Source organism: Ornithodoros turicata, unplaced genomic scaffold (genome assembly GCF_037126465.1).
Source record: "Ornithodoros turicata isolate Travis unplaced genomic scaffold, ASM3712646v1 ctg00000996.1, whole genome shotgun sequence".
In the NCBI taxonomy this organism is placed as follows: Eukaryota; Metazoa; Arthropoda; class Arachnida; order Ixodida; family Argasidae; genus Ornithodoros; species Ornithodoros turicata.
Genome location: NW_026999435.1, coordinates 360,308 through 381,951, shown reverse-complemented (window position 1 = coordinate 381,951; position 21,644 = coordinate 360,308). Strand labels below are relative to the sequence as shown.

Below are 21,644 nucleotides of genomic sequence, written 5' to 3'. Positions count from 1 at the left end.
AAAGCCAAGTGTTCCAAAGTGGATCGTAGCAGTTTTCGGAGGGCTCTCATTGGTAGAAAGAGGACTTCCGTGCCAGCTTGCACGAAACCTTCCTAAGTGTAACACTTGACAAGTGTTGCACTAATGCATTAGTGCACTAGGTTTTGCAGTTAAGTGGCTTGCACGAACACTTCAACGAACGCCCAAAGCCAAGTGTTCCAAAGTGGATCGTAGTAGTTTTCGGAGGGCTCTCATTGGTAGAAAGAGGACTTCCGTGCCAGCTTGCACGAAACCTTCCTAAGTGTAACACTTAACAAGTGTTGCACTAATGCATTAGTGCACTAGATTTAGGGTTGCAGTTAAGTGGCTTGCACGAACACTTCAACGAACGCCCAAACCCAAGTGTTCCAAAGTGGATCGTAGCAGTTTTCGGAGGGCTCTAATTGGTAGAAAGAGGACTTCCGTGCCAGCTTGCACGAAACCTTCCTAAGTGTAACACTTAACAAGTGTTGCACTAATGCATTAGAGCACTAGGTTTAGGGTTGCAGTTAAGTGGCTTGCACGAACACTTCAACGAACGCCCAAAGCCAAGTGTTCCAAAGTGGATCGTAGCAGTTTTCGGAGGGCTCTCATTGGTAGAAAGAGGACTTCCGTGCCAGCTTGCACGAAACCTTCGTAAGTGTAACACTTAACAAGTGTTGCACTAATGCATTAGTGCACTAGGTTTAGGGTTGCAGTTAAGTGGCTTGCACGAACACTTCAACGAACGCCCAAAGCCAAGTGTTCCAAAGTGGATCGTAGCAGTTTTAGGAGGGCTCTCATTGGTAGAAAGAGGACTTCCGTGCCAGCTTGCACGAAACCTTCCTAAGTGTAACACTTAACAAGTGTTGCACTAATGCATTAGTGCACTAGGTTTAGGGTTGCAGTTAAGTGGCTTGCACGAACACTTCAACGAACGCCCAAAGCCAAGTGTTCCAAAGTGGATCGTAGCAGGTTTCGGAGGGCTCTCATTGGTAGAAAGAGGACTTCCGTGCCAGCTTGCACGAAACCTTCCTAAGTGTAACACTTAACAAGTGTTGCACTAATGCATTAGTGCACTAGGTTTAGGGTTGCAGTTAAGTGGCTTGCACGAACACTTCAACGAACGCCCAAAGCCAAGTGTTCCAAAGTGGATCGTAGCAGTTTTCGGAGGGCTCTCATTGGTAGAAAGAGGACTTCCGTGCCAGCTTGCACGAAACCTTCCTAAGTGTAACACTTAACAAGTGTTGCACTAATGCATTAGTGCACTAGGTTTAGGGTTGCAGTTAAGTGGCTTGCACGAACACTTCAACGAACGCCCAAAGCCAAGTGTTCCAAAGTGGATCGTAGCAGTTTTCGGAGGGCTCTCATTGGTAGAAAGAGGACTTCCGTGCCAGCTTGCACGAAACCTTCCTAAGTGTAACACTTAACAAGTGTTGCACTAATGCATTAGTGCACTAGGTTTAGGGTTGCAGTTAAGTGGCTTGCACGAACACTTCAACGAACGCCCAAAGCCAAGTGTTCCAAAGTGGATCGTAGCAGGTTTCGGAGGGCTCTAATTGGTAGAAAGAGGACCTCCGTGCCAGCTTGCATGAAACCTTCTGTAAGAGTTGTGCATATCAACGACGCCAAAGAAGAGCATGCAAGCTGCATCTCAGTCAAGGACTCTCAGCCACTCCATGTTGTATGTACGGGTTACGCTCCGGCTGGCCGACCTCGGGTCGCTGCGTGGTGACCCTGATGGCGACCTCGCCTTTGTGGTCAGCTTGGATAATCTCTCGATCCCCAAGCGCTGTGGAAACTACGTCGTGTTCAAGATGGCGGGCGGGATTATTAGATCTACCTTGAGTGGGAGGTGGAGTTTTCGACGTATTATCACGTGACTAACCTAGTTCATTTTGCCAATTAAGTGGTTAGTTCCGTTTTCGTGTAAACGTTCCCATTGGGACGTGAAAGTTATGGGCAGTGTCTAATTTTGGGTTAGTTAAGTCGGCGCACGCCGATTTTGGAGAGCTCGAGCGGGGACCATTGCTACAGGAAGGTCTGGGACCTTGTATCACCGTCCACCCCGCCGGGTTCATGTCCAGCCAACTGTAAGCCTTGTATATTTAGTACTATATTAAACCTTGTTGCTGTTTATGCCATCTGCCTCGTCAGACGTCCTCTTTGGAAACCAGTACCGATCTCAAGGAACACATCCCGCACATCGTGGAGAGGGAGAAAGAACTTTTACTGGCGCAGCTCGACAGGGTGTTCACCATCGGAAAGTTGGACGACGTACGGACGAAGCTGGCAAGTAGCACAACAACGCAGGTGCGTGGAACTTCAACACAAGGCAAGGCATCGGCAGGCGGCGAACAGTCCAGGAAACTGAAGGGACACGTTCAGCCAGTGACAGCAAGGTCGACGAGGGAGCGTACGAACACTGCGTGCATCGAAGCAGCGACTGCACCGGGAAGTACGACGTCGACGACAGCGAAGTGACCAGGAATCACAGTGTAATGCGTGGACCAGTCAAGGTCAACTGAGTGTGTAACAGTGTAGTGTCAACGCAGTCACAGGGAAACACAGCCAAAGCACGGAGGAGCACCATCGATTTTACGAGGTAGGTGAGTGTTGGTTGCTCTGGACGTCCACAAGTAGTAGCTTTTACCGCGTAGGGTTTAGCTTGTGGGGCGATTTAGTGTTGCGTAGCATTTTTCAGTGCACTATTGCTCAGTCGAAGCGTTAAGCTAGGTTTTTTGTAATGTACCAGCGTAGGGTGGTGACGCTAGGGTTGTTGCGCAATTGTTTATGCTTACGCGAGGTAAAGCGAAGCAAGCGAAAGCAAAATCCGAGTCAAAAATGGCAGAAGCTGGAAGTCAAGGAGCTACCAATGTAGCGTACAGTGAGAACAGCGAAGTCCTGCGCCTCCAAATCGAACTGGAGAAGGAACGCTGTCGTAGGATAGAGCTAGAGAGAGCCCGTGATGACCGTTCTACGTGTAGCGAGACGCCGTCCATCAAGACACGCGAAGAGAGCCTGAATTACTTCGCAAAAAGACTCAAGAGCGTTTTGCTCCCACTCCCCGCGGACCGTGAAGTCCCAATGTGGTTTGAGGGCATCGAAGGCGTCTTTAAATCGTACAACGTGCCAGAACAGGTGCAGAGCCACCTAATTCTACCGCTAATCGCTAGCAGGGTCGGTCATCTGTATTCGAAATTGAGCACAGATGAGCTCGATGACTATCAAACCGTAAAGGAATCCGTGCTCGCAGCACTTAGACTCTCCCCGGGTGAATACAGGAAACGCTTTATTGAAGCGGCTAAAACTAGAGACGAAACATGGTCCAATTACTGGGCAAGGCTCCGAAGCTGCATGGCCGCGTACGCGAAAGCAAGGGAGGTGGTCACATACGAGGACCTGATCACACTGCTTATCGCAGATCGCTTTGTAGATTCATTGACAGAAGAGGCACGCCAGTTTGTAACATTACAGCAGGGCAACGGGAAACCCTCAGAAGATGACCTAGTTAAGTCCGTCGAGAAGTTCGAGGACGCAAAAGGGCGAGGGAATGCAAGTCTAGACAGACGGGACAAAGGAGGATATGACAGGCGCAAAGAAGGTCACAGAGAAAAAGGGAAACCGGAAGAAAAGGGATCGTTCCAAAAGGCTAACGGGAAGGATCGCGTAGACGCGAAAGGCGGCTTTTCTTGTTACGTGTGCGGTGGCAAACATTTTGCGCGTAACTGCCCCAAAAAGAAGTCGCCAGACCCCGACCAGACCATGCCCAAGGTGTTAGACAGCCGAGAGACAAACCAGAGGCGCATAAACCGCGTTAGTGTGGGTCAGGGCGGCAACGAGTGCTCCGCAGAAGGTTCGAGGTTACGTAATACCGCGTTAGTGGCGCGCGTTCATCCTGCGGCAACAGGAGAGGACGACTTGGTTTTTGAAAGCCGGGAAGTAGAGCTGCAGTGTGGAATGCAAAAGTTTCGTGCGCTAATCGACAGCGGCGCCGACGTCACAGTTATTCGAGCAGACTTGTTCCCCGAGCACGAAGATGACTCGCGAACACCTATGTGGCTAGAATCCGCATTTGGGCACAGGGTATCCGCTAAACTTGGGGTCCTGCCCTTGAGACTTATAGGTACGGAGGCCGACCATGTAGAAGTAAACCGAACAGTACCCATAGAGTGTGCATTCACTGAGAAACTCACAGGCGATGGTCATTGTTCGCTGTCGTTAGAAGCTTGGAACGCGCTGCGGAACGCAAGTAGGTCGGAGGAAACAGGAGTAGCTGATCCTAATGCAGACGTGGAAACAGCAGCAGAGTCAGTCAGTGATACTGTTTTTGAAGATGAGGGGCTAACGGGTCTATTCCAGACAGCAGAGGCGGACGGCGAAAACTGTCAGGCCGTAGCGTTAATCAGCGCGGTTAAAAGCGACACAGAAGCGTCAGAGCTGCAGAGTGAAAGCAGTCGATTTCATGCAGCACAGCGTGAGGACGTGAGCCTCATGGAGGCATGGGGGAAGGCTAAGACCGGTAGTCATGGAATGCTAATTGAGGATTGCATATTGTACCATAGTGACACTGTAGCAGGACAAAAAGTGAGGCAACTGGAGTTGCCAGAGAGTAGACGTATGCAAGTGTTGCAGTTAGCGCACGATGCGCCATGGGGAGGTCACCTTGGCATGCGCAAAACCATGAACCGTATAAAGGCTACCTTTTATTGGCCAGGGATGGAAGCGGACGTGCGCGACTACTGTAGGTCATGTCACGGGTGCCAAATGAACGCGGACAGGAGCGTAACCGATAGGGTGCCCATCGCGCCTCTCACTAGGCCAGAGTACCCATTCCAAGCCGTAAATGTGGATGTTGTCGGGCCTTTCGAGAACGCGTCAGCACGTGGGCATAAGTACGCCCTTTGCGTCACGGATCTCCATACCAGGTGGCCCGAAGTAATCCCGTTGACAACCCCGTCTGCACGAAAAACATGCGAAGCGTTGCTTGAAATATTTTCGAGGACAGGAATTCCCGAAACGGTTTGCAGCGATCAGGGAACAAACTTCACTTCTCAGCTGACGCAGGAGTTTCTAAGGCTTGTCGGATGTTCACCCAGATTTTCCACGGTAGAGCATCATGAGAGCAACGGGGCCGTTGAAAGGTGGAACCGCGTCTTCCGGCGAATGCTGTTTCACGTAGTTCAGGAGGACCCGCGCAATTGGGATAAATTTGTCCCCTTTCTCTTGTGGGCCTACCGCGAGGTGCCACACGATACAACAGGTGTGTCGCCTTTCCAACTATTGTACGGAAGACAGCCGTCCGGACCGCTTACAATACTCAAAAACACGTGGGAAGGGCAAGTGAGTGTCCCCATTCAGCTACGCGAAGCGCCCGCGAAATATCTCCAGGAATTGAGGGCAAAATTCCAAGCTGCCGCTGAGACTGCGGGACTCATCGCCGGTGAAAGACAGGCGAGTTACGCGGAACGATACAATAGGCGTACCAAGCGGAAAGAGTTTCAGCCTGGCGACCAGGTTATAGTGTTCGACACCACTAGGTCCGCAAAACACCTCCCGAAGTGGAAAGGGCCCTATCAGGTAGTTGGGAAACGGCGTCGACACTCCTACGATGTTCTAACCGATGATGGCAAGACGCGTACAGTACACGCGAATAACCTCCGCGCATATAAAGCGAGAGTGAATCATGTTGGAGTAATTTTCCAAGGAGACGAGGACTTTGGGGATGTGGACCCAGCGCCGACGCGTAACACCGAACCGTCAATGTTGCCCGTCGAGGCTACTGCTCACCTAAGCAAAGTGCAGGCGCGGCAGGTGCGCGACTTGTTTGACAGATTTGCGTCAATTTTTGACGAGATACCAACAGTGGCTGACGTGGGCGCACACGTTATTAAACTACGGGAAGGACATGTCCCGAAAAGAGCGCACCCATACCGGACTCCCCAACTCCTTCGAAAGGAGGTCGAAAGACAGGTTAACGAACTGCTAGAGCAAGGCCTTGTGTATCCAATTGTCAGCGAGTACGCCCACCCCGTGGTTTGTGTAAACAAGAAGGACGGTGGGGTACGTCTCTGCGTTGATTACAGGGCGCTAAACGCAGGCACAGTAGACGATGCATATCCCATGGCGCTCCAACAGGAGTTGTTATTCCGTGTGGGCAGGGCGAATTTCATCACAGTGTTAGACCTGCGCCGGGGATATTGGCAAATCCCGCTGGAGAAAGAAAGTCAGGCGAAGTCGGCATTTGTGACCCATTTCGGGCAATTTGCGTGGCGCGTTATGCCGTTCGGCCTGAAAAACGCCGCGGCTACTTTTCAACGAACAGTGAACGCTATACTCGCCGATCATCGAGAGTACGCTTGTGCGTATCTCGATGATATTGCAGTATATTCGAGGAACTGGGAAGAGCACTTGCTGCATCTCAAAGCGGTGTTGACAACACTAAAGAAAGCGAGAATGACGGCTAACCTCTCCAAATGTCAAGTAGCACAGGGATCCATCCGGTACTTGGACCATGTTGTAGGGTCAGGATACCACTCTCCCGACCCGGAAAAAGTGAGAACAATCACTAATCTGAAGAGACCAACCACAAAGAAGGAGCTCAGGAGCGTACTGGGTCTCTGTGGTTACTATCGTGATTACGTAAAGGGTTATGCAGAAATTGCCCAAGCACTCACACGACTAACTGGGAAGAGAATCCCAAACAAAATCCCATGGAACGATGAAGCGGAAGCTTCATTTCAAACCTTAAAGGCCTGTCTAGCAGAAGCGGTGGCACTAGCGACACCAGACCCTGAGGGCCCATATTGGATTTTCACGGACGCATCCGCACACGCAGCCGGCGCGTGTTTGGCACAAATGGACGATAGTGGCAAAGAAATGCCGATATCCTTTGTAAGCCATAGATTCTCGGAAGCGCAGGCTCGTTGGGCGACGATTGAGCGCGAGGCGTTCGCGGTGATCTGGGCTCTCAAAAAGTTTGATCACTGGGTATTCGGGGCGAAGGTAACTGTGGTGTCGGACCACAATCCGCTTGCGTACTTGACTTGCGCGACACCCCAGGGGTCAAAACTTGCACGCTGGGCACTGGCGCTGCAGCGCTATAATGTAGATGTCGTCCATCGCAAGGGCAGCGCTCATGGGAACGCTGACGCCTTGTCGCGTTTGCAGTTTGATTAAGGATAGGCCGCGCGGGACACTTTTGTCCAGAGCAGGTGGACCTCTCGAGCAATTGACAGCCACTTCCTTGTTGAGTCGGGGTTGCCCTTTGTGAATGTTATTCAGGGGACAGAACTCCTTGTTATTATGTGAAGGAAGATCGCTACAGTTTAATTATGACTTTTGTTTTTGGCCCTAGGAAGTGTTGCCCGGAACTCTGTGTGACACTGTGTGAGATGTACCGCCTAACATGTGACCTGAATTTGACTGTTGATTTTATGGGTGCTGTAGTTATGGCCCTGATATAACGGGTGCGTGTGAATTGTCAACAGTGATGGACTGCCCCAACTCTTTTTTTTTGTTTTGTTTCTGTTCCTTGTGGTGCAATGTGATACCCCACAATGAACTTAAGGAGGGAGATGTAAGAGTTGTGCATATCAACGACGCCAAAGAAGAGCATGCAAGCTGCATCTCAGTCAAGGACTCTCAGCCACTCCATGTTGTATGTATGGGTTACGCTCCGGCTGGCCGACCTCGGGTCGCTGCGTGGTGACCCTGATGGCGACCTCGCCTTTGTGGTCAGCTTGGATAATCTCTCGATCCCCAAGCGCTGTGGAAACTACGTCGTGTTCAAGATGGCGAGCGGGATTATTAGATCTACCTTGAGTGGGAGGTGGAGTTTTCGACGTATTATCACGTGACTAACCTAGTTCATTTTGCCAATTAAGTGGTTAGTTCCGTTTTCGTGTAAACGTTCCCATTGGGACGTGAAAGTCATGGGCAGTGTCTAATTTTGGGTTATTTAAGTCGGCGCACGCCGATTTTGGAGAGCTCGAGCGGGGACCATTGCTACAGGAAGGTCTGGGACCTTGTATCACCGTCCACCCCGCCGGGTTCATGTGCAGCCAACTGTAAGCCTTGTATATTTTGTACTATATTAAACCTTGTTGCTGTTTATGCCATCTGCCTCGTCAGACGTCCTCTTTGGAAACCAGTACCGATCTCAAGGAACACATCCCGCACATCGTGGAGAGGGAGAAAGAACTTTTACTCCTTCCTAAGTGTAACAGTTAACAAGTGTTGCACTAATGCATTAGTGCACTAGGTTTAGGGTTGCGGCTTGCACGAACACTTCAACGAACGTCCAAAGCCAAGTGTTCCAAAGTGGATCGTAGCAGTTTTCGGAGGGCTCTCATTGGTAGAAAGAGGACTTCCGTGCCAGCTTGCACGAAACCTTCCTAAGTGTAACATCTAACAAGTGTTGCACTAATGCATTAGTGCACTAGGTTTAGGGTTGCAGTTAAGTGGCTTGCACGAACACTTCAACGAACGCCCAAAGCCAAGTGTTCCAAAGTGGATCGTAGCAGTTTTCGGAGGGCTCTCATTGGTAGAAAGATGACTTCCGTGCCAGCTTGCACGAAACCTTCGTAAGTGTAACACTTAACATGTGTTGCACTAATGCATTAGTGCACTAGGTTTAGGGTTGCAGTTAAGTGGCTTGCACGAACACTTCAACGAACGCCCAAAGCCAAGTGTTCCAAAGTAGATCGTAGCAGTTTTCGGAGGGCTCTCATTGGTAGAAAGAGGACTTCCGTGCCAGCTTGCACGAAACCTTCCTAAGTGTAACATCTAACAAGTGTTGCACTAATGCATTAGTGCACTAGGTTTAGGGTTGCAGTTAAGTGGCTTGCACGAACACTTCAACGAACGCCCAAAGCCAAGTGTTCCAAAGTGGATCGTAGCAGTTTTCGGAGGGCTCTCATTGGTAGAAAGAGGACTTCCGTGCCAGCTTGCACGAAACCTTCCTAAGTGTAACATCTAACAAGTGTTGCACTAATGCATTAGTGCACTAGGTTTAGGGTTGCAGTTAAGTGGCTTGCACGAACACTTCAACGAACGCCCAAAGCCAAGTGTTCCAAAGTGGATCGTAGCAGTTTTCGGAGGGCTCTCATTGGTAGAAAGATGACTTCCGTGCCAGCTTGCACGAAACCTTCCTAAGTGTAACACTTAACATGTGTTGCACAAATGCATTAGTGCACTAGGTTTAGGGTTGCAGTTAAGTGGCTTGCACGAACACTTCAACGAACGCCCAAAGCCAAGTGTTCCAAAGTGGATCGTAGCAGTTTTCGGAGGGCTCTCATTGGTAGAAAGAGGACTTCCGTGCCAGTTTGCACGAAACCTTCCTAAGTGTAACATCTAACAAGTGTTGCACTAATGCATTAGTGCACTAGGTTTAGGGTTGCAGTTAAGTGGCTTGCACGAACACTTCAACGAACGCCCAAAGCCAAGTGTTCCAAAGTGGATCGTAGCAGTTTTCGGAGGGCTCTCATTGGTAGAAAGATGACTTCCGTGCCAGCTTGCACGAAACCTTCCTAAGTGTAACACTTAACATGTGTTGCACTAATGCATTAGTGCACTAGGTTTAGGGTTGCAGTTAAGTGGCTTGCACGAACACTTCAACGAACGCCCAAAGCCAAGTGTTCCAAAGTGGATCGTAGCAGTTTTCGGAGGGCTCTCATTGGTAGAAAGAGGACTTCCGTGCCAGCTTGCACGAAACCTTCCTAAGTGTAACATCTAACAAGTGTTGCACTAATGCATTAGTGCACTAGGTTTAGGGTTGCAGTTAAGTGGCTTGCACGAACACTTCAACGAACGCCCAAAGCCAAGTGTTCCAAAGTGGATCGTAGCAGTTTTCGGAGGGCTCTCATTGGTAGAAAGAGGACTTCCGTGCCAGCTTGCACGAAACCTTCCTAAGTGTAACACTTAACATGTGTTGCACTAATGCATTAGTGCACTAGGTTTAGGGTTGCAGTTAAGTGGCTTGCACGAACACTTCAACGAACGCCCAAAGCCAAGTGTTCCAAAGTGGATCGTAGCAGTTTTCGGAGGGCTCTCATTGGTAGAAAGAGGACTTCCGTGCCAGCTTGCACGAAACCTTCCTAAGTGTAACATCTAACAAGTGTTGCACTAATGCATTAGTGCACTAGGTTTAGGGTTGCAGTTAAGTGGCTTGCACGAACACTTCAACGAACGCCCAAAGCCAAGTGTTCCAAAGTGGATCGTAGCAGTTTTCGGAGGGCTCTCATTGGTAGAAAGAGGACTTCCGTGCCAGCTTGCACGAAACCTTCCTAAGTGTAACATCTAACAAGTGTTGCACTAATGCATTAGTGCACTAGGTTTAGGGTTGCAGTTAAGTGGCTTGCACGAACACTTCAACGAACGCCCAAAGCCAAGTGTTCCAAAGTGGATCGTAGCAGTTTTCGGAGGGCTCTCATTGGTAGAAAGATGACTTCCGTGCCAGCTTGCACGAAACCTTCCTAAGTGTAACACTTAACATGTGTTGCACTAATGCATTAGCGCACTAGGTTTAGGGTTGCAGTTAAGTGGCTTGCACGAACACTTCAACGAACGCCCAAAGCCAAGTGTTCCAAAGTGGATCGTAGCAGTTTTCGGAGGGCTCTCATTGGTAGAAAGAGGACTTCCGTGCCAGCTTGCACGAAACCTTCCTAAGTGTAACATCTAACAAGTGTTGCACTAATGCATTAGTGCACTAGGTTTAGGGTTGCAGTTAAGTGGCTTGCACGAACACTTCAACGAACGCCCAAAGCCAAGTGTTCCAAAGTGGATCGTAGCAGTTTTCGGAGGGCTCTCATTGGTAGAAAGAAGACTTCCGTGCCAGCTTGCACGAAACCTTCCTAAGTGTAACACTTAACATGTGTTGCACTAATGCATTAGTGCACTAGGTTTAGGGTTGCAGTTAAGTGGCTTGCACGAACACTTCAACGAACGCCCAAAGCCAAGTGTTCCAAAGTGGATCGTAGCAGTTTTCGGAGGGCTCTCATTGGTAGAAAGAGGACTTCCGTGCCAGCTTGCACAAAACCTTCCTAAGTGTAACACTTAACATGTGTTGCACTAATGCATTAGTGCACTAGGTTTAGGGTTGCAGTTAAGTGGCTTGCACGAACACTTCAACGAACGCCCAAAGCCAAGTGTTCCAAAGTGGATCGTAGCAGTTTTCGGAGGGCTCTCATTGGTAGAAAGAGAACTTCCGTGCCAGCTTGCACGAAACCTTCCTAAGTGTAACACTTAACATGTGTTGCACTAATGCATTAGTGCACTAGGTTTAGGGTTGCAGTTAAGTGGCTTGCACGAACACTTCAACGAACGCCCAAAGCCAAGTGTTCCAAAGTGGATCGTAGCAGTTTTCGGAGGGCTCTCATTGGTAGAAGGATGACTTCCGTGCCAGCTTGCACGAAACCTTCCTAAGTGTAACACTTAACATGTGTTGCACTAATGCATTAGTGCACTAGGTTTAGGGTTGCAGTTAAGTGGCTTGCACGAACACTTCAACGAACGCCCAAAGCCAAGTGTTCCAAAGTGGATCGTAGCAGTTTTCGGAGGGCTCTCATTGGTAGAAGGATGACTTCCGTGCCAGCTTGCACGAAACCTTCCTAAGTGTAACACTTAACAAGTGTTGCACTAATGCATTAGTGCACTAGGTTTAGGGTTGCAGTTAAGTGGCTTGCACGAACACTTCAACGAACGCCCAAAGCCAAGTGTTACAAAGTGGATCGTAGCAGTTTTCGGAGGGCTCTCATTGGTAGAAAGAGAACTTCCGTGCCAGCTTGCACGAAACCTTCCTAAGTGTAACACTTAACATGTGTTGCGCTAACGCGTTAGTGCACTAGGTTTTGGGTTACAGTTAAGTGGCTTGCACGAACACTTCAACGAACGCAGTAAGTTAAGCGTTCTAAAGTGGATCATGGCTACGAGCAGTAGCAGTTTTCAGAGGGCTCTCATTGGTAGAAAGAGACCTTCCGGAGTTCATCCCAGGAAGTCGTACGTCACGGCATGTTTGTATTGTGGGAAGTCGTCTGCTTCTGCCGTCGCAGGTAAAGAGTTTGTAGAACCAAAATAAGGCATTGTAATATTATTGTAGCTGCAAGAATGCATTAGGTCACTTGCTGTGTACTTTCGTTAAATAAAATAAAGCCTGTGGCCCAAAGTATGTCTCGAATTGCTTGATGATGGAGAGATTATCGCCACGGGCAGTGCCAGTGAGAGACACCTCGAGTGGCGATCATTTTGAGAGATGTTGCCAATGAAAAGCACAAAATGTACGGCAACCACAGCATAAAAAAATGAGACGTTGTTAGTATTGCGAGGAAAATGCGTACTGTATTGAGAGATACAGTTGGTGCCGACGACGAATCTTCGCTACACGGTTCATAGCGGCTGACATGTTAGTCCTAAGCTTTAGTGCGGTAGTTTAGGGTGCTCCTAGGACCCTTGGCCAGCGTTCTAATTTGCGCCACCACTTTAGTGTTCTATAAAAGTTTAGTGCAAGCCACTTACAGCTCTGGCACTGCATTAAGTGGGAAACTAGTTAAGTTTTACACTATGTTCGTTTCGTGCAAGCGGGCCCTGATTTCTATGTACGAAGGGCGTTCAAGTCAAACCGGGACTTTTCATTTTTCGCAAAAATAAAATGAACTTACAGACAAGAAGTTTGTTTTATTTTTTCAACGTAATCTCCAGCTGCACCAATGCACTTGTCCCAGCGTTTCACGAGGGATTCGATGCCAGCAGCGTAGAAATCCTTACCGGGGCGTCGCAGCCATGATCGGACCGCATTCTTTACCTCGTCGTCGCAGCTGAAGTGGCGGCTCTCAAGGAACGCCTTCAGTGGCCCGAAGAGATGGAAATCGCTGGGGGCGAGGTCTGGGCTGTAAGGGGGATGTGGCATCAACTCCCAGCCAAGTTCCTGTAAGGTGCGTGTCGTAAGATGCGCGGTACGCGGGCGTGCATTGTCCTGTAGGAGGAGGACTACTTTGGTGATGAGGCCCGGCCGCTTTTGCTTCAGCGCCTTATGCACATCCCTGAGAACCTGGCAGTAATACGGACTATTGCTAGCACTATATGCACTATTGATATCGAGGTATGTTATACGTCGATCCTTTTTTTCATTTGTACACTCAGGAGACAGAAAGTCCCGGTTTGACTTGAACACCCCTCGTATAAAGGCTGGATCGCGCATGGGAAAGGGGCTCGTGGGGGACAGGCACACATTCGGGCCGCCATGTTGGGAGGCCCTAAAGCGCTGTGTGTGCCCATAGAAAACAATAGGAGGCAACAGAGATTGTGAGTATTTATTGCGCTACAGGCGTTGATCGTTGTTTGTCGTCACACAATTTTGTAAGGTGCCAGTATACTGATGTATCCTAACAGTGTTTCACGGGTGTCCTGCCTTTCGATTCGTTATTACGTTATGTTTTGCATTCCGAAACTGCAGTGTATGTAGCCCTGCTATCACTGCTGTCTGCTGCAGCTCTGCTGCTCTGTCGTAGCTGTCTGCTGTCACTGCTGTAGCCTAGCTGTCACTGCAGTGCAGCCCTGGGGATTGTACTGCAGCACGCTTCCCAGCCAACATTTCAATAAGAAACGATGTCAGATTAACAACAACCATGTATATAATCTCCCGAGCTGCGTTCCGGACAAAAATTGTTCCACAAAGAACAGTCCCCGAAAAAATATACTCGCATGGCAGAAAGAGATCGTTCTGTAGATTCACAGCCGTTGTTTCAGCCGTGTATGCGTTTAGTATGATTTAGATCAAGCATCACCGCAGAAAGAGTCTTTTAGTGAACGACAGCGGTGCCTTGCCTCACAAATATGGACACAGCGAAGCAGCCCAAATAATTACTTCACGCAATTAGATCACGCTCGTTAGGACAGTTAATCAGGTAGTGATGTAACCTTAATCAAGTTACTTAGAAAGTGGTTATCACCTCTTTGAGACACAGGACCATCTCTTTTTGAAGTACAGCCCTTCTATGTTTGTTTGTTTCTTCCTTCATTTGTTCTGATTATTTGCAGGCGCGGTTTCCTGAATGTCCTTTTCGCGTGCTCACATGCTTTTGCTGTGCTGACTTTGTCATGGTTGTTATGTGAAGCACGTTCTAAAAACTGCAGCTGCACATCTGAAACTCCAATTAGTATCATCGTCATCTAAACGGGAGCGTCGTAGCACCGTTGTGAGACCAGACATGCTCTCCGAAGATCTTCTATTACACCTGATTTGCACCTGTTTGCACAATTTTCTTCAGCATCGAAGCCTCTCACAGGAGCCACTTTGCATTAACTGTGACTTCCATCTTACATTTTGATATGTAAGGGCCCTCTTGCACTACACACTTATGGTCTGCAAATTGCAACAGGACGATTTGGAGCTTGAAACAGTTGTGATTTTGTCATTTTGGCCCTCGTGTACCCTGTCTGTGAAACGTAAACAAAAAAGTCTAACACGATATGCTTTTGTAAATAAGATCACTGATGATGAGTAAAGAGAATATACATTTTTCAAGTTCAACATTTATTTCTATAGATACATTTATTGTTTTGTGACCTTCCTGCAATGACAATATATATTTTAGGAATGAATATGAATTTTAGGTTGCACTGAGCAATGAATAGCAACTGCCCTCCTTTTATTGTCTCATATATGCCGAATTTCAAATTAAATGTGATCAAAAATATGATAAAATACTATATATAATAATAATAATATATAAGCATATATTATGTGATAAATGAATGTGATCAACAGAATATGTAAACACCATCAATATCCAGAGAAGTGCATTGTCAAGAAATAATTTTCTTCTTATAGCATATATGAGCGTGCCTATTAACTGAAACAATTATCACAGTTCCCTGACAAGTTTTAATTTCTGAGAGTGTACTGTAGAGGCGGCTTCGGTCTGCAACAGTTAATACAAGGTATTATATACTATGAATACCATTAAAAATATCACGTGACACGTATGCTTTTACATTTTGGAGGAGCTGTGGTAATTAAAGCTTGTGGGCACTACACAGGTTCAGCACCTATTTCTCGAGTATGTTGAGGCAACTGTGAAGTGACCTGTATTGATGATGATTATTCAAATTTTTATGGTGTATCGACAACAAAGGTCATAATACACCAGAACATTGATTTGGATGCAACTAGTTAAAAATAAATATTTGTTTAATAAGTGCATTGGATCAGTTTAAAACAGGGTTTACAATCCCTATATCTTTTAATAAATTAAAAGATTAAAAACTCTTCTAAAAAGAATATGGGGAACTCTTCTAAAATGAATTAGGTGTGTGAGGTGTAAGGTGTGTTTCTGATATGAACATGTAAGAAAATGTGCGAAATTGAGAGAGGCTAACCACAGTGCGTGCACTCAGGTGGATCCTTCCCGTAAAGTAGAAACCTGTGGATGAGGAACATGATACTTACCTCTAAACTCAATCGTATCACACCGCATAGACGATCATCTGGGTAACCCCACGAGGAAATCTGTATTGAGATATCACTTTTGCCTTAAAAACTGCTACGAATAACACCACACGCTACAAAGTATTATTATCGCAACAAGCTGACGATATAGCTCAGACACAAAGACGGTATTCAAGTCGCGCCACACCACCGTTACGTAGGATTATTTGTCACAAATCAAAGCAAGGCACAAAACAATACCAATCCATGAAAAAGGGTGACAATCTTGGTCTCATTATGACGTAGTACCGAACATGTGCGCAAAGGCAATTCAAAGAAGTGACTGTGCACTCGCTTCCGTAGAGAACACCGTATATACCGTGTTAGCAATGCATGCAGAAAAGCGCTTAAGTGCTCGCACATATATTGACGACAACACTACCAGTGTAGAGTAACATGTTCTCTCTAGCATATAGAGCTTTGCTACAGAGCACTAGAAAATTGCGCTATATTCTCCTATTCGCATTGCTACGAACCGCTATCAAACCGCTCTTGTCGAAGTAGAGACCCGGTCAACTTTTCTAGCGCTATATTGAGCGCTGAGTCTGCGTTAACCAATCGTGAGCTTCTTTCAGCCGTCTAGCCTCCTTCTCCCTTCAAATCCGCGCATTGATCTTTCGCGGTGGAGGGAGGCGAAAGGGAGCCGGTCCTTCATGTTTGGAGAAGGGCCCCTTGATAACGCGGTCCGCCCCTGGGTGGGCCGTGTCTTTGAACGCGCGGCCGATAACAAGGTCGTAGGGGCAGTACCGCTTGCGGTGCTGTTCCGGGAAGATTTTTTCTTAAATTCTTTCAGCCGTGACGTCGCGGAAGCTTGTGCTTGTTTTGCTTCCGATCACTCAAAGCAGCAAGCACTGCAAAGGGCTTTGCTTTGCATCGAAAGTGTCATCCCCGTTGATGCTGCGGATACCCGACGCCGACAGTGAGCAATCACGGTAGCACCGGTGCATCACGTCGCAAAGAGATATCCCGTGACCCCAGCAGGATAGCGCTATGTGCTCGGTTGTATGTGAGAACCGCAAACGGAAAAATAGCGCTAGGTTTAGAGCGCTATTTTCTAGCCCTATAGAGCGAAACGCTATACAGGGTGTCCCAGAAAACGTGTCATTGAATTATAATAAAAAAACTACACCACCTAGAGTCATGCGGTCAACGGTATTTGTTCTTACTGGGTTTTTGCCACCTCCTCATGGGAATGTCGTGTAACGTAAGTTTAATTATGTAAATTTTTGCGAGCTTAAGTCGGAAATTTGCCTAGTAAAGGTCACTTTTTTACCCCACCAATGTGAAGAGCGTGTCTAATTTACTCAAATTAATGATAATTGACAGGGATATTCAGGAGCTACCCCATCGGAAAAAATAGCCGAACATCATGCTCTACGGAGGTCGCACAGAATAGCGCACGATGAATTTTTCAGCGCAATCTGTGTCAGTCCGACGAAAGGAGGTTGGAAACTCAGCCCACCTCGGCATCGCAGACAGAGATAACGCAGGCATGGCTTATCACGTTCGACTTTCGCAGGGATAATGCTTTCCCTCTCCCAATTTCAGGAACTGTTACTTTTTCTACTATCACTCTGTGGGCTGGCTTCGGAACCTCCTTTCGTCGGAGTGCGAGCGATTGCGCTCAAAAAAGGCATCGCGCGTTATGGTCCGGTGCTCCGAAAAGCATGATATTCGGCTATTTTTTCCGATGGGATAGCTCGTGAATATCGCTGTCAATTATCATGAATTTGAGTGAATTCGGCACGCTCTTCATATTGGTGGGGTAAAAAAGTGACCTTCCCTTGGCAAATTTCTGAGTTCAGTTCGCAAATATTTGCATAATTAAACTTGGGGTACGTGACATTAACTTTACAAGGTGGCAAAAACCTAATAAGAACAAATGTCGTTGACCGCATGATTCTAGGTGGCGTAGTTTTTTTATTATAATTCAATGACACGTTTTCTGGGACACCCTGTATGTGGGAACTCGCCTTAATAGCAAGAAGGTGCCATGATCTATGCGGCGACTGTTTTGGGTACAGTAAGATGGCGGCCGGTTTCAGCACGCTCTCGCTCCCTTTCCGCGATCCAGCCTTTTACAATCGAGATCAGTGCGTCCTCGATTGATTTTTCCGCGTGTATATCGTATATTTTATTGCGGAGTGTCAATACGTCGCAGAGCGAAAACATCTTGCATGGTGACCTCTTGTGTACAGCTTGGCAGATGAAGCAGGGTTTCGAGTCATGTTAAATGTCACTTCCATGCTCCTTTAAAGGGGCTATCGCATCCGGGAACGTATGGATGATACCGATAGGGTAGTGGTCGTCACCACTGCAGAGTCAATTTAGCCAAATTCCTCTTCCGAAAACAGCTTACATATTAAATAAGCGAGTTTTAAAGGTTGCCAACACAATGATGACGTAAGCCAGGCACACGAATGGGATTGTCTCCGAGGTTGTCTGCTTGGCCTTCGCATCGCAATGTACTAAGTGAAAATAAATACGCTGACTTTCGCTTACAAGTGTGAGTCCTGACGTAACCATGTTGCGCGAAACACGGTGTTACGATCCTGGCCGTACGAACGCGCTCGACGCTAACCAGAAACAACATTCCGCGAGCCGGTAACAGAGAAGATGCCGCACCCTAGCATTCCGGATCACCCGCCCTCCTCTCGGTCGGTCGCATGGTCGGACGCCAAGGCTACCAAGGTCCCTCCGGCCGCTCAATGATAGGTCCCCTCCGCGTCAAAGAGGGCGTAGTGATTGACCTCGTCCATGTGGTATTTCCAGAGAAGGAATCCCAGAATGCGTCGTCTGCTTTTGCGAAGTTTTATATCAAACTGCAGAGGAACAACACCACCGATTCGTCGAGTTTTCGTCGGTATTATCAGTGATGAACGCGGAATAAAACATCACTACAGTTTCGGAATCGACCGGGAAGGATGGATAGTCCCTTTAACTGGATCCAGCCTGGGAACAAGATAGTTCCAGCCCGGTCCGGAATTAGCTACACAATTGACAGAAGCTAGAAGAAGACTGGCTACGTTGCCTGTGTCGAGCTTGGAATCGTGTGCTGATGGTTCTATGTTTCCACAAGACGTTGCCTTCTACCTGAACCACGACCTACTATATTCTGACACGACCATAACCCTCGCCGATTTCTCTATGGAAGTTCCGTCCACTGCTCGACGAGCGGAAGTGACGTATTACGCGCAGTGCGCCCGTACCGCGGCGATCCATCGCCTCGACGGAATCATACTACGTGTATTAGGGTTAGTGTCCTATTAGAGTAGCAGCATTTACTCTATTTTATTGCCATGCTTTGCGGTGGACTTAACAAGGACGATTGGTGTAACAGACTGCAGCGTGATTTATGCAAAATAGGTGCGAATAAAAAACGTGAAGGCTGCGCAAATAACGGCGTGAAACGTTCCCAATATAAGGTCTCATTTCAATTTTCTTCCTTGCAGGGCATGGCCACGACTGCAAACACTAAAAGCAACGTCTTGAGAAAGCCACCGAGTCCCCCAGGGGTACGTGACATACCTTCTGTTCTTTTAGCCATATCCACTTCTTCCTGTCGGTTTGTGGTCCGAAAAAGTTGTCAGTTATATAAGCCAACTCTTGGATATCTTTCTCTGCTAAACTACGCATTATATTTGCTCCACCCAAAAACCTAACATGCAAGAATGTTCATAGATACGCTCTGTGAACAAAACCGCAGAAACCTGGTTGAAGTAGTAAAACCGCCACACCATTCCTAATTCCTATTCATATTGCATGGCCTCCCAACTATTGTCGAATGGGTGAGGACTGGCGCGCTGACTCAAGCACTTCATGCATGGTCGCTTTCATAAAGTACGCGAGATCCCACTCCGATCTGGTGTTAACGAAAGCAATGACAGTTACCATGTTTACCATACCATAAGTACCATGTTTGTTGGGCGATAAGTACTTTTCTCTCTTTATTGCTACGCACACATTTCCCAATGTAACGTGACGCAGAGGGAGAACGGGTGCTGAAATACTCGCTCTTCTGCAAAAGTTCGAAGTCCTCGTCGAATCGTAGATAAGATGTACTTTAGTTTCTGGTTTGTTTCCTTTTTGAAAACGACGCTTCAGATTCATTGCCAACGCTATGAGTCCTTCCTCCATGGGCACATGAGTCATTTGGAACCCAAGTTTCCGCGGCACAAGGGCAGTTGTGTAATAAAAACTTGAGTCTGAGTAGCAAAACAAGGCGCACCTAGTCGATGACAGAGGACAGAAATAGTAGAAGCGAAGGTAAGAAATAGCGTGACGAGCTCTCCCAAGGACTAAATATCGGTTGCTGCAGCTGGCTGATCTAGCGAACGGTTGTACATGGCCGCCTCAAGTCAGGCTAAGGCATGGAAAGAGGAGATACATGAATGCCTGCAAAGAGATATCTTGTTTAAAGAGAAGACAGGAGTAGTAATATATTTGAGGACTTAAACTCTCACCTGATCGAGCTGAATGGCGAAGATATGGGAGATAGCCGTATAGACAAGCCCACAGAGCTTTTGGAGAGGCAACACTTCGAGGTACTAATCCTAGGGTATACCTTTGCGGGGAAAGTCACCTGCAACAACAGCCAACGCCGCTCAACGTTAGTCTACTGACCCATCCAAACATGCCACAACTCATCTCCACCTAGGACAGTATTCGTGAACATTGATGAGTACGGGCAAGAAGGTCAAACTAGCTTTGCGGGCATAGCGTCCTGGGTCTGGATTTGGCCACGGACCATGCAATTTTGAGAGAAAGGGGGGCGGGAATCCAGCTGATTAAGAGACAACGAGATTGCGTCTCGGGAAGGTTGGTAGTGTGGGCAATGGAGAAGAATGTGCTCTAGATCTTGTAGAGCACCGCATCTGGGTGAGTCAACTTGTCTTAAGCGGTAACTCCACTGTGCTGTAAATACATCGACTCGCATCCGACGAATGACTGCGGCGTCTTGACAAGATGCGTTTCATGGCATGTGAAAAGCGAGCGTTTGATCAACTCTTCTTAGGAGAGTATGGGGGAGAATGTCAGCTGTTTATTGGCGAAAAGCGAGGGGTGTCTCCAGTCGTGGAAGAATGGAACAATGGTCTCCTCCCTCAGCAGTACAACAGTCGTCCGTCTCCGAGACGAGATAGCTGTTTCTGTGGCGCTGTCGGGCAATTTATTCCCCACGACATCACAGTGTGCTGGAACTCACTGGAGAAACGGCCTGAGCTGCGCTTCATACATAACAGATATATTACTAGAGTTGCGGATGAGCCTCGTATGCCAGAATTTTCGACAGCTTGCAATGCAGACCCGAAAGTAATCTAACCATCACGGACCTCCCGCCGTAATCTGGACGGGAGGTCCAACGTCTCTATGACACTTACCACAGGTCAACAGGTCCCCGTCAGCCCTGCCAAACGACAACGGGTAGGGAGCCCTTCCTCTGGTGATCCCAACAACCCACAGATCATGAATGTTCCCGATAACACCATGGACACTTCGGCACCGCCAGCTCCTCAGCAGACAGATGCGATGAACGATTGCAACCTTGCCACTTCACTTCATGACCCGTTCACCACTGTCACCTACAGGAAGAACCGAGCCGGCGGTATTCCCATACTGTTTCGACCAGCAACTACTGACTACTCCTTCTGGAAGGTGAATCCTAATGCGGTCGCTAGTGAGATACGCCTGCTAACCCAACAACAGGTTATGCACCACAGTTTCCACCGAGATGGTTCTCTCTTCGTCTCCGTACGGTCCGAAGCAGCAGCCCGCAACCTTTTGTCTGCTAAGTGCTTAGCTGGGATTCCGGTGATACCATCAATACCCAATCGTACGCCAGAAATATGGGCAAGATATATGATGCTCCAAGAGAGTATTCGAACGACGACCTCGTGCTCTACCTTAAAGACGCAGGGGTTTTATCTGCACGGTGACAGGTTCGGCATTCCATAGCAGAAGATGGCAGTGATGTGTTTACCCCGTTACGGAGCGTTATCCTGACTTTTGAACCTACAATCCGTCTTCCTCCCCGAATTGCCCTTGGGTTTCAGACCTTCACAGTCCAAGAGTACATAGAAGGCCCCATACAGTGTTATAACTGCCAACGATTTGGCCATATTGCACGAAATTGCCGAGGTTCTACACGGTATTGCATCTGCGCCGG

At 47.9% G+C, this 21,644-nt stretch overlaps 1 protein-coding gene across 2 annotated transcripts in view; it reads left to right on the top strand.

Annotated features, from left to right (window-relative positions):
- Positions 1 to 21,644, top strand: part of LOC135376045 (uncharacterized) — a 259,567-nt gene that overhangs the window by 14,232 nt on the left and 223,691 nt on the right. For both annotated transcript variants that reach the window (XM_064608649.1, XM_064608648.1), the window contains exon 2: positions 18,934 to 18,996. In XM_064608649.1, the coding sequence (XP_064464719.1) occupies positions 18,934 to 18,996 (63 nt within the window). The remainder of the gene's footprint in view (positions 1 to 18,933; positions 18,997 to 21,644) is intronic.